Source organism: Engraulis encrasicolus, chromosome 4 (genome assembly GCF_034702125.1).
Source record: "Engraulis encrasicolus isolate BLACKSEA-1 chromosome 4, IST_EnEncr_1.0, whole genome shotgun sequence".
In the NCBI taxonomy this organism is placed as follows: Eukaryota; Metazoa; Chordata; class Actinopteri; order Clupeiformes; family Engraulidae; genus Engraulis; species Engraulis encrasicolus.
In genome coordinates, this window is record NC_085860.1 from 38,631,519 (window position 1) to 38,644,018 (window position 12,500).

Consider the following 12,500-nt stretch of genomic DNA (forward strand, 5'->3'; position numbering starts at 1 on the left):
TGCGCGCGCGCGTGCGTGTGATTACCTAATACACTTACCTGTACTTTACTGTGATATTGTGAGAAATTTCCACCCCTATCATACTCTGTACACTGCCTACTTCTACATACTATACTATATCATAGATGTATCTGTCAACACTTGTTCCAGGTCATGTTAAGATTGTCTACCTTAACTGACAGAGTATGTTTTCTGCATCGGTCTATCCCAACTCACAGAATGTCTTTTTGTACAATTACCTTTTTTTTTTTTTAATTTTATCTTTACTATTTTTATTTTCCCCTCCCTGACTATTCCTGTGTTATTTGTGTCTTGAAATGTCCATGTGGGCATTTGTGTATTTGTGTATCTATGTAAGCTACTGGATACCTGAATTCCCCCCTGGGGATCAATAAAGTTACTCTACTCTACTACTCTAATACAAATAATAATAATGAATCAAAATGCTGTTTAAAAGTTTCCTCAATAAGCTGATAACTAATTCTGCATTTCGGCAATATAAATCATCTTACATACAGTATTTCTCATGGAGACCTGAAGACAGGCCTATACATCCCTCTTTTTAAGTAGGTTAAGCAAAACATGCAAAAACAGTCATAAACATATAGGCTATGTTTCCTCAATCATGGATCCACCAACAACATTTCATGACTTAGGTTATCTTTATTGATGATATCAGTCAGAGACTCAAGGGGGCTTTCAGGTGACCGGTCCCAGCCAAAGCTGTGAGCAGCCCTGATTTCCGTAATGGAGGTGTGCACTCCATAAGGGGTCCAGATGAGAACAGTAGAGGAACTCTGAGAAGCCCAGCTGGTCACTAGCTGTGGAAGGAAGCACAATGTCACTAATATTACATCAATTGGGTATGTGACAATACTGTATGTACATCTGTCTTTAGGTCAGGGCATGTGGCAAGGGTAAGATCAAAGAAGTGAAGCAGTTAAAGTTAAGTTGTGAAGTCTGGCTTTTTACGGATGCTTACCCTCTCTCACAGTCCTTATTACAGTTGTTATTTTGACCTCTAGTTTTAGCTGTCTTCTGAACGTCTCTGTACTTTCTCCTCTTTTCTTTTGTTCTCCATTTATTTCTGTTCCTCCCATGCCATCTCTCTCCTCTTCCACTCTGTGAGTCTTGTGCATCATCTATTCAACACTTTTATCCAGGTCACTTGGCCATCAAACAAATCCAGATTCTGGTCCTTCAACAAATTATTTCTTCCCCTAATTACCTGGTACGTTGGAAGGGGGTTGGGCCAGGTATTACAATGCCTGTCCGTCTGTCTGAATGTCAGCTTGTGTGTCAGTCTTGTGTCCCCTGAGGGTGGTGCCAAACGCACAACATCACATGCACCTGGCACTGGCCCAAGGCGCAGGTTGCCATCTCTGGTTGCTCTTGGTCTTTCTTCACGTCACCAGGCCAGGCAAGGGCAGGCTACATCAGAGCTGTTTTCTCTTATGGTATTGCTACATGAATGTACTTTTCTTTAATTTTCCTCTCATTTACTGCTTTTCTCTGTTCCTCAATCGTCATCTCTCTCCTCTTCCACCCTGTTACTCCTCCATCATCCTCCAATGTGCCCCAAAAAATACATTTCCAGCCCTGATTTTTAAAAAAATATTCTTTCCCAAATAGCCCTTCTCCTCTTTTGTTACTATTTTTTTTTGTCCAATACATTTTCCCATTCTTCATCATCATTCTCTCCTGTGTATGCAGTACGTGTGATCCACCTCCCCCCTCCCCCCCTTTTTCTTCAAGCCAATGGCACCCCATTCTTCCTCCCCGTCCTGTCCCCAGCCCCAAGTTCTTTACTTCTTCACTGCAGGAGGATGGCCCATAAGAACAGTACTACTACAAAGGCCAGGCACAACATGGAGACCATCAAAAATTCGTAGAGATCCATATCCCCGATCATGAGCTGTTCGTACTCCCTCTTCATAAGCTGTTCCTCCTTTTTTGGCCACTTTGTCTGGAGGGCTCCTGACGCCTGACCCAGCCTTGGGTTGGCCTCCTCCTGGTAGAAGCAGACGTGGCAGGCGTTGAATTCCTGGAATGTGACCTTCCTGTCCCACTCCTCCTCCGACCTTGGGGGAAGGACGCTCCACTCCTCGTTGGCCTCAGTCATTTTCCTGCGCCTCAGCATGCGCTTAAAGTTGATTTTGTGCATCAGGTTGACTTTGCGCACCTTGAGCAGCCTCTGCAGATCGGCCTCTCTGGCTCTCCGGGTCCTTTCCTCGATCCTCAGCCTCTCCTCCTCGGCTGACATCTCCCACTCATCCTGGCCATCATGTCCACCGCCACACACAAAGCATCTCAAGAGTGTGGCACGCCATCCTCCTGACTTCCTCTCCTTTCTATTTTCCTTCTTGTTTTTCTTCTTCTCTTTCTCGCCCTTCTTCCTATCAGGTTCGGTCATCATTGTCTGGACATCACCTGCCTCAATGGTACCTGCAGGAACCCTCAATCCCATCTCACTACTGCCTTTAGCAGGCTGCTGTAGTGGCCCGAGGTCTCCTTCATTGAGGTCCATGATCCCAGTTGGAAACGTAACTCAAAATCATGTATGGCTATGAAGACAAATGTAATCTGTAAAAAGAGGGACAGACATTACAGATACAGATAGTGGACAAAAGCAAGCAAGAAAGCAAATAACCCTACAAAAAAGGGTGTGGTCTCCTAGCTACAACATAAAAACTGTATTAGATCCTCCTAATAATTCTACAGTGACATACATGCTCTTCTTTATACAGTGCCCTATATATTTATCAATTTCTTTTTTATTATTCTATTTTATTTCTTTTTTTCTTGCTTTAGAACTTTTCTAATTTATCTTAGTCCATGTTATCTGACAGCTTACAGTCCAAAACGATATCAAAGCAATATCTTTTATATATCACAGAATCTGATTAATTCATAATTCAGGAATTGGTAATACAGAGTTAAAATGAATACAAGTCATGGCCTTTCTTAAAGGTCCAGCGAGTAATGTGTAGTAAAAATGTATGCTGCTCAATCACAAATTGAATCTGTAACATTTACTACCACCAATTTCTAAGCTTTTTTTATTATGGCTTGAAGTTGTACACCGATATATGTACTATCGTTGGCTGAAAAACCAGATCTGGTCCTCTCAGTAAGTATTACCCTAATTTATTTTTTACTTGGTAAATATTCATGGAAAGATCAATTTTATGAATGGGCAGTCTTAATTTTGGAACTAAACGGATTAAATAATTTAAATTAAACTTATGTATTACAAGGTTTGAACCATATAATATCAATAATAATAACAATAATACAATTAACAATAAAAATAATTTAGAGGAAAAAAAACAGCAGTGAATTACTGCTTACCTCTTTTGACAGTGTGCTTGCAGTAGAATGAGTGTTTTTCAAGCAAACCTGTTCAGATTTCCACCAATGGAATTCTGTTCCATTGTGACATCACAAGCACCTGCAGACAATCAGTTGCATTCCTTTATGAGCCAGACTGGCAGATCAAAGACAGTGGGCATTATTCAAATAGGCGACCCCAGACTCCATGTTGGTGTCATACCTTACCTGCATTTCACAGATAGTTTTTAGAATGCTGACCTGAAAGCTGAATGCTGATAGTTTAAGAGTTTGAACGGTGTGTCTATTGAAAGACCTAGGGGGAGTAATGTTTTAAAATGACCACAAATTTCCAAACTTATGGCAGATAAGCAAGCAATAAAAGATTAGTTTATACAATAATAGACTAATCTATCTAGTCTAGTTTCAGAAAATGCTGAATATGTGTTTGCCTTTTGGGCCAGAGCCGAGCAGTTTTAGGAAAAATAACATAGGCCTACATGTTATTTTAACTTAGCTAAGGGACACTGTATATGACAAAATCTGAAAAGCAGTCTGGGTCAAAGTGGGATTCAAACCAATGAGAGTCGTGCCTGCAGCCGCACATGTCAGCATATACCTCTACACTAGTGTTTCTCAAAGGGGGTGGTACAGACCCCCAGGGGGCATTGAGAAGGATACATTAGGGGGCATTAGCCCATTTATTTTTTTAATACTGAGGGGGCGTTGTCAGGCTTATGATGGGGTCAGGGAGGCATTGGGAGGGTTAGGATGAGGTCCACAGGGCGTTTGTTCAAAAAAGGTAGAGAACCACTGCTCTACACACACACACACACACACACACGCTCCTGGAAGGAGGGGTTGCTGGGGTGTCCATCAGAGGTCTAGAGTAGGAGGCCCGGTGTGGCCAGGCGAGAGTCGTGATTACAGATGTGTGAGCCTCGCGAGGGTCCTCCATTACAGCTAGAGCCACACGATCAATGTTTATGGACCCCATAAAATACAGCGCCAAACACCCCCTAAAGCGGGAGGGGGGGTGACTCCACTTATCATGACTGGGAGGGCACACGCCACGGGATGTGTGTGTGTGTGTGTGTGTGTGTGTGTGTGTGTGTGTGTGTCAACACATATGTTTTTTTTTTTTTTACAAGCTTGTGTCAATGCATCGGCTAGATGTATGCACATATAATTTTTGTTCATGTACTGTATGTATGTGTCCGTGTGCACGTCGTTGCGTGTGTGCGTGTTTTTGTGATTGTGTGCCAATGCATGCGTGTATGTGTGCGTGCGTCCGTGCGTGCGTGTCTGTGGTCAGGTTACAGAGCTGACCACCATCTCAGGGTGGAGTCCGTATGTCATTTCATGAAATGTACATGTTTAATGGTGAGGCAATATGGCCATTGACCTGTCTGGTTGCTAACACATGCACTCAGTCACTCTCTCTCTCGCACACAGACACACATACACACATACACACAAAAGCATGCACACACACAGACACGCATGCGCGCACATGCATGCAAACGCATGCATGCAGACGCATGCAGACGCATGCACACACAAACACACAAAATATATAACATATATTGAGAGTGATGACTGAGGAAGGCAACCATGTAATAACAGACAATATGAATCAGAAAATGAGAACTCTAGCACTTCTATGCTACATTAAAAACAAAACACACACAGTTATGCACAAATACTGCCAAACACACAGACACACACACAGACACACAGACACACACACACACACACACACACACACACACACACACACACACACACACACACACACACACACACACACACACACACACTCTCACACTCTCACACTCTCTCTCTCTCTCTCTCTCACACACTCTCTCTCTCTCTCTCTCTCTCTCTCTCTCTCTCTCTCTCTGTCTAGCTTTCTTTCTCTCTCTCTCTCTCTCTCTCTCTCTCTCTCTCTCTCTCTCTGTCTCTGTCTAGCTCTCTCTCTCTCTCTCTCTCTCTCTGACTGGGTTGCCTGGAGTGCTGTGGACACTAGTGAGTTAGCGATGAATAATTGATGCGTTTCAGTCTACTAAACTGATGTGGGGGGAGGAGGAGGAGAGGTGGAGAGGCCTGGCTTCGGAGGAGGGATGTAGAGAAAAAGGGGGATAGAAGTGGGTAGAGGAGGAGAGACATACAGAGGAGAAAGAGTGAGGAGAAGAGGAGAGGAGTGGAGGAGGAGTGGGAAGGCAAATGGGGAGGAGAGGACTCCTCGGTGGTACTGGCTGTGTGTGTGTGTGTGTGTGTGTGTGTGTGTGTGTGTGTGTGTGTGTGTGTGTGTGTGTGTGTGTGTGTGTGTGTGTGTGTACGAGTGTGTGAGTATGAGGGTGTGTTGGGCGGGGTGGGGGGTGGGGTGTTCTAGGCGTAGAGGATCGGGGGAAGAAGAAGTAGAGAGAGGCGTAGAAAAGGAGAGACAGAGAGGAGGAGGAGACTAGAGAGAGGGGTAGGAGGAGAAGGTGGAGGAGGAAGAGGAGAGGAGAGGAGGAGGAGGAGGAGGAGACTAGAGAGAGGGGTAGGAGGAGAAGGAGGAGGAGGAAGAGGAGAGGAGAGTGGGTAGAACAGGGAGGAGGAGACTAGAGATAGCGGAGGAGAAGGAGGAGGAGAGGAGAGAGAGGTAGGAGGAGGAGGATGAGAGGAGAGAGAGGTAGGAGGAGGAGAGTAGAGAAAGGAGGAGGAGGAGGAGAAGAGTAGGCCAATCGTATGCAGGCTTTCCTCTTCCCCATGGATTTATATATGGACAGCTGATGGGCAAAAGGGTGAACTCTCACACACGCACAAGCAGACAAGCGCATGCACACATATGTACTACGCACACGCCTGCACACACACACACACACACACCTCCTGTAGTAAACAGACACACACATCCCAGCAATGATTCAATATTTAGTACCCTCACACCACACATGCAATCCCCACTATGCAATTTCCAACAGGCCAACCAAAAAAACAATTGTGCGCTCGCAAAAAACACACACTCATGCATGCATGAACGCTCATGCTCACACGCACTCTCACGCACTCGCAATCTCCCTCTCTCTTTCTCTCTCTCTCTCTGAATCAACTCGGATCCAATCTTCTATAAAATGTCCTTTAGCTAAATCCATTAGTGATCTCCACACTTTCTCTCCCCCTCTCTACCTCCTCTCCGCCGCCCAACATCCTCTCTCCCTTCACCATCTCATTTCCCGTAAGTCTCCAGTCCACTCCAGTTCACCCTCCTCTACACTGCATTTACAGCCTCCTTGGTTCTCTTCCTTCCACTCTCCTCGCCCTTCGCTTTCCTTTTCCCTCTCCTCTCCACATCTACTACATATAGTAACTATATACCTGTACTAGGTACATATACTGTACCTCATCTTCTTTTGTCCTCATACTTTCTGAAGTCATCTGCCCTCCTCTCCTCTCTTCACTGTCCATCCATCACTATCCTCTCCTCCCCTTTCCTACAACCCTCTCCTGACCTCTCATCCATCCTTCCCGTTTCCTCTCCTCTCCTCTCTTTTCCCCCTCTTGTCTCTTTACCGTTCCTCCATCCCTCTCCTTTTCTCTCCTCTCCTCTATCCCTCCTCTCTCCTCTCCTTTCCTCTCCTCTCCTCTCCTTTCCTCCATCCCTTTCCTCTCCTCTACTGTTTGCTTCCCTTACAACACCACCTTCCTCTACTCTCATCTCTCTCCCTCTGTCTTCCTTTTGTCCACTTCTGATCTTAAAACACTGTACTTCTTACCCTTTTCTTTCTGTAGTGGCCGTTTGTCAAACAAAATCAAATTAAACTTAAATCAAACGGAACACTTCAGGCACCATGGGCAGGTAATGTACGCAGGCAAGACAAAGTCCAATTTCCAGGCAAAGTTCTTGAGTTGATGGTGGTTTATTTTATTCCAGTTGAGCAAACACATGGCATCTCTCGCTCTGGTAAAAAACCATATGCCCATCACCCAGGTGCCTACACAGATCACCACCTACTTCCTACCTATATACAGGTGTACCTGTGCCCACTATCGCCCCCAAGTGTTCAAATGATATATCGGTAAATAAATCAAAGAAAAATGACTAAAGCTATAAAGCAAAGCAAATAACTAAACAAGTAGAATTATCATTTATTATTAAAATTACCACATTACTAAAATACTAATAACTAATCATACTGTAATGTTCTCAAAACAATAAACAAATTAACCATTAACTTTAGCATTACTTAAAAGAATAGTATAGCTCCAACATTCCGGCCCCTAATTGGGCATTATCACAATTACTGAATTATGAAAAGAGGAGCTATACAATAAGCACTAACTAACTACATCAAGCACAAATGTCTTCTTGCTGCACCTACAAAGAAAAGAGATGTTAATCAGAGAGAGAGAGAGAGAGAGAGAGAGAGAGAGAGAGAGAGAGAGAGAGAGAGAGAGACCAAATGGCCAAGTCAGTCCACTCCAGCCTCCAGCAGCAGGCACAGCTTCGTCACAGGCCTCTCCAGGACACTGGTCTTCATTTTGAAGCGCACGGAGCGTGCATGGCCCATCGCATCTGATCTCACTTCCAGGACTCTCCCCATCATCCAGCCTCCTCTCGGTGCTGTAGCATGTGCCACAAGAACAATGTCTCCAGGTACAAGGTTTCTTCTTTCTGTCCACTTCTGTCTCTGAGTGAATGGAGCTTCATCTGGCAACACCCTCTCAGCAGGCGAGTCTAGAAGTAAGGCAAGTCTTGTTCTAGGAGCTTTCCTCTGTTGAGTCTGGTCTCTCTTGATCTCCGGGTCAGCAGCAGGAATCAACTGAAGGCCATCATCCAATACATGCCACTTGTCCTGATCGACATCAGTTGGCTCTCTGACGACTGCAATTCTTTCCAATTTGGGTTGTAGCTCATTTTGCAGCTTGAGGTCTACTCCTGACATTTCAATCTGCTCCTCTGATGCTCTTTCGGTGAGGTCATGGTGATGCTGTTTTACAGGAACTCCTTGCAGGTGTTCAACAGAGATGTAATTTGCTGCTACAGAAGAATAGTCACGTTTGCTTCTGCAGCTGCCACCATTATAGACTAACCAACCAACCCGAGTTCGGGTGGCGTATGGGCCGTCATTCTGGCTGTTTATCACCTGCCAAGGCTCCAAGATTTTAGATGCATCAGTTCCTATCAACAGTTCAACATCTGCATGAATGTCATGAAGTTTTACATCTTTAAGATAAGGCCATGGAGCAATGTCAGCTTGTCTGGGAATGTTAAGTGTAGACACAGGCATACACTTTTGAGTTAAAACATCAGGAAGCTCTATAAAATCTTCAGCATCCATGCCAGACACCTCCAGCCCTGACAGTATGTGAGCATCGACAACTTTCTGTTGGCCCATAGTTTTTAGAAGAATGTTTGTCTTCTCACCTCGCAGCTTCAGCTTTCTTGCCATGTTTTCTGTGCAGAACGTTCCAGAACTGCCAGGATCAAGGAACGCATATGTCTCTGTGGTCTTGTTGGTCAGTTTGCTTCTGACTTTCACAGCAACAATGGAAAAGGTGGAGTGTTCTACTCCGGCCCCGATATGGCTACATGTCTGAGAGGGCACATTTGAATCGGTTGAAGGGTTGACAGATGTACCTGTATTCTGTTTTTCTATGTGAAGGACTCCGGGGTGTTTCTTGTGACATACATGGCAATTCAAACGTCTCCGACAGTTTTTGCTTATATGGCCTATTCTGAGGCAACCGAAACAAATGCCCTTGTTCTTGATGAAGTTTATTTTGTCACTGTGTTCTTTGGCTTTAAACTCTGAGCACTGATTCAATGTGTGGTTGTTCTGCAGGCAAAAAAGGCAGCTATGAAAGGAGTTGGTGTTATTCATTGCATGTCCTGAAGGCTGCGCCATAGAGTCTTGGCTGACAGGAGTTACATTTGTGGCAAAACTGCTTTCCTTTCTCTCACTAAGCGGACTGCGGCTGGATGCTTTGGTGTGAGAAGAGGGGTAAGGATCTTGAATATTTCCAAAAACTGGATCTAATGCTATTTTGACTTGCTTCTCAATAAAATTCACAAGATCATTAAACATGGCTCTATATCCTCTTTTTTCCAACAGATCACATGCAACATTCCTCCATTTCTCTCTTAAATTGTAGGGAAGTTTCAGGATAATGCTCCGCATGTTAGACGGTATGTCCAATTCACTCAAGTACATCACTTGTTCCATCATGTTCGAACATCCTCTGAGAAATAAAGACAGTGCTTGCAATCCTTTCACATCCTCACGTTTTACTGGAGTCCAGTTCATTATTTTCTCCATGTAAGCAGATGCAATTTTGTGTTCATCTCCAAAGTGCTGTGCAAGAAGACTTTTGGCTCTTTGATAGCCTTGATCTGGGGGAAGATGTTGGCAACTCTGCACGAGGTCCCTTGGAAGCCCCCTGGTGTACTGTTCAAGGAAGCGCAAAGAGTCAATCGCATTATCCGTCTTCATTTCCACTCCATTTTCAAAGGCCCTAATAAATGACTGATATTGGAGAGGATCTCCATCAAAGACAGGGAGATTTCGTGCAGGCAGAGTTGATGATACACTCTGCTGAACTAACAATGCAGTGATTTCATTTTGTTTTTGCATAATGTTCACCACATCAATTTTGTTATTTCCTGTTTGAGTTTGGGAATTTAAATTGTTTCCTGTTTGATGTCCGAGGAGAGCAGTGCGTCTTACTTGTGGCGGCATTACATTCATTTGCGCAGCAGGTCTTTGCTTTGGTCTGACTACTGGTGCAGCAGGGAAGGCAAGAATATTTGCATGAGGAACAAAGTCGCTGGCTTGGGGATTTAGTCCGGTGGAGTTTTGGGCTTTACTCTTTTTCAAATAAGAGTTCATTCCATCTGATCGTTTTGAACCACACTGAGACGTTTTACTTTCTAATACCTCAAGCTTTGCTGTATTTGCTGCCAAGTCTGTTTCCAGCTCCAATTGTTCCTTTTCCCTGCGTAATTTTTCTGTTTCTCGTCGTAACCTTTCCTCTTGCACTTCAATTTCATGTTTCTTTTTCAGCAGCTCAGAGCGTTTCAAAAGAGCCATTCTCTCGGATTCCGCCTTTGCGCGCGCCTTGGATGAGGAAGTTGATGCGCCTGTTGCGCGTGATTTTGCAGTACTTGATTTTACACTCAAAACATTTGAAATGCTGTCTTCGGGGTTTACCCCATCATCAAGACAGTCTGCATCAGGAGGCTCTTTTGGCTGAGAGTATGGTTCGCCATTGCTAGACAGCCACTCCTTTACCTCCTCAGTAAATGCCCGACATGATGTGATTTTATCCTCAAAGTTTTTGATGTTGCTGTTAAGCGTTTGGTCATTCTCTGGTAGAGGCAATTCCATGAATGTCTCGTGTACTTTAAGCGCCTCCTCGTAACACTGAATGAACAAGGCAAGCTGCGCGTTCACAGCATCTGATTTTCCACCTGACTCAATTAGGACGCGGATTTTATCCATAAACCTTTTAGATTGCTTAATTTTTGCTGATCGATTTTCTTGACAAGTCTGTATGTAAAAGCATATTCCTTTAGGTGTTAATTTAATCGACCGTTTTGATTCAGGCCTTTCCAATCCGGATTTCGCTTCTGCGTCGGACATTTTGCTACAAACTTATAATTTTGAATAAAGTTCTGAATCTGAATGCGGCAATGGTGACGAGCAGAAAGTTCCGAATTTTATCGTAAGCAATGTTCTTATAAAACAAGCAAGTCCTCTTCACCGACACAGGTTGTGAATGCACAGGCTTCTTATCATGCCTTTTTATGAATGAAGGTGGCCGGGCGCGTAAATACAAAGCGCGCAGCAGTCAAGGCAGCCAGTTTTAACTTTTTAAAAGTCCAAACAACTTTTCAATGAAATCATCTTCACCGTTTTCCTATACGGCTTTTAACTCTTCAGCAGTGCACATACCACGAGTTCTTTGTTCTGGGCAAGGCCTTCCTCCCTCACGCCAACAAACAATCCATGAAAGATGAACTCACAAATCCTTTTTCCATCGGATATTCCAATAATGTCCGTGATCCAGATCCAAGGAAAGTTTTCATTAATCCATAGGCGCAGACTTTTCCTTGAGCCAGTTCTTAGTTGGGTAGGTTTTTTACTTGTGTAGTGGCCGTTTGTCAAACAAAATCAAATTAAACTTAAATCAAACGGAACACTTCAGGCACCATGGGCAGGTAATGTACGCAGGCAAGACAAAGTCCAATTTCCAGGCAAAGTTCTTGAGTTGATGGTGGTTTATTTTATTCCAGTTGAGCAAACACATGGCATCTCTCGCTCTGGTAAAAAACCATATGCCCATCACCCAGGTGCCTACACAGATCACCACCTACTTCCTACCTATATACAGGTGTACCTGTGCCCACTATCGCCCCCAAGTGTTCAAATGATATATCGGTAAATAAATCAAAGAAAAATGACTAAAGCTATAAAGCAAAGCAAATAACTAAACAAGTAGAATTATCATTTATTATTAAAATTACCACATTACTAAAATACTAATAACTAATCATACTGTAATGTTCTCAAAACAATAAACAAATTAACCATTCATTTTAGCATTACTTAAAAGAATAGTATAGCTCCAACACTTTCCTTTACACACCAACTCCCTTTCATGCCATTTCCATGCTACTTTCCTCTCTCTGCAAACAACCCTCCTCTCCTCCCCAGTTTGCTGTGTTCTCCTATTTGACTGTATCAATAGTAAAGCAACCCTCCTCTCCTCTCCTCCCCAGTACACACCAGTCTTGAGTAAACAACACAGTGTGTCCTCCTCCCTCTGTGGGAGTCTCTCGTCTCTCTTGCAGTAGTACAAGACGACGATGCTACCACCTCCACAGTCCTCTTTTCTCATCTTCTATCGCTACCAAACACACACACACACACACACACACACACACACACCCGTTCACACAGACTCACACAAAGAAACACATATACGAAACAGCACACACACATACACGCTCGTGGGCACACACACAAACACACATGCATGCACGCACGAACGCACACGCACACAGGCACACAGGCACACACGCACACAGGCACGCACACACACACACACACACACACACACACACACACACACACACACACACACACGCACACAGGCACGCACACACACACACACACACACAC

At 44.1% G+C, this 12,500-nt stretch overlaps 2 protein-coding genes across 2 annotated transcripts in view; both read right to left on the reverse strand.

Moving 5' to 3' along the window:
* LOC134448085 (coiled-coil domain-containing protein 33-like) overlaps positions 1–12,500 on the reverse strand; it is a 130,851-nt gene that overhangs the window by 45,484 nt on the left and 72,867 nt on the right. The gene's annotated exons all lie outside the window — the stretch shown is intronic.
* On the reverse strand, positions 707–2,579 carry LOC134446877 (uncharacterized). The gene is made up of 2 exons (XM_063196171.1): positions 983–2,579; positions 707–821 (listed from the first exon to the last, which is right to left on the reverse strand). Exon 1 carries the CDS (start codon positions 2,525–2,527, stop codon positions 1,814–1,816), a length of 714 nt encoding a protein of 237 aa, XP_063052241.1. The 5' UTR covers positions 2,528–2,579; the 3' UTR covers positions 707–821; positions 983–1,813.

Bases quoted from the DNA above. Each gene is read 5' to 3' on its own strand.
- LOC134446877 (XM_063196171.1), bottom strand. From the start codon at position 2,527: ATGGACCTCAATGAAGGAGACCTCGGGCCACTACAGCAGCCTGCTAAA.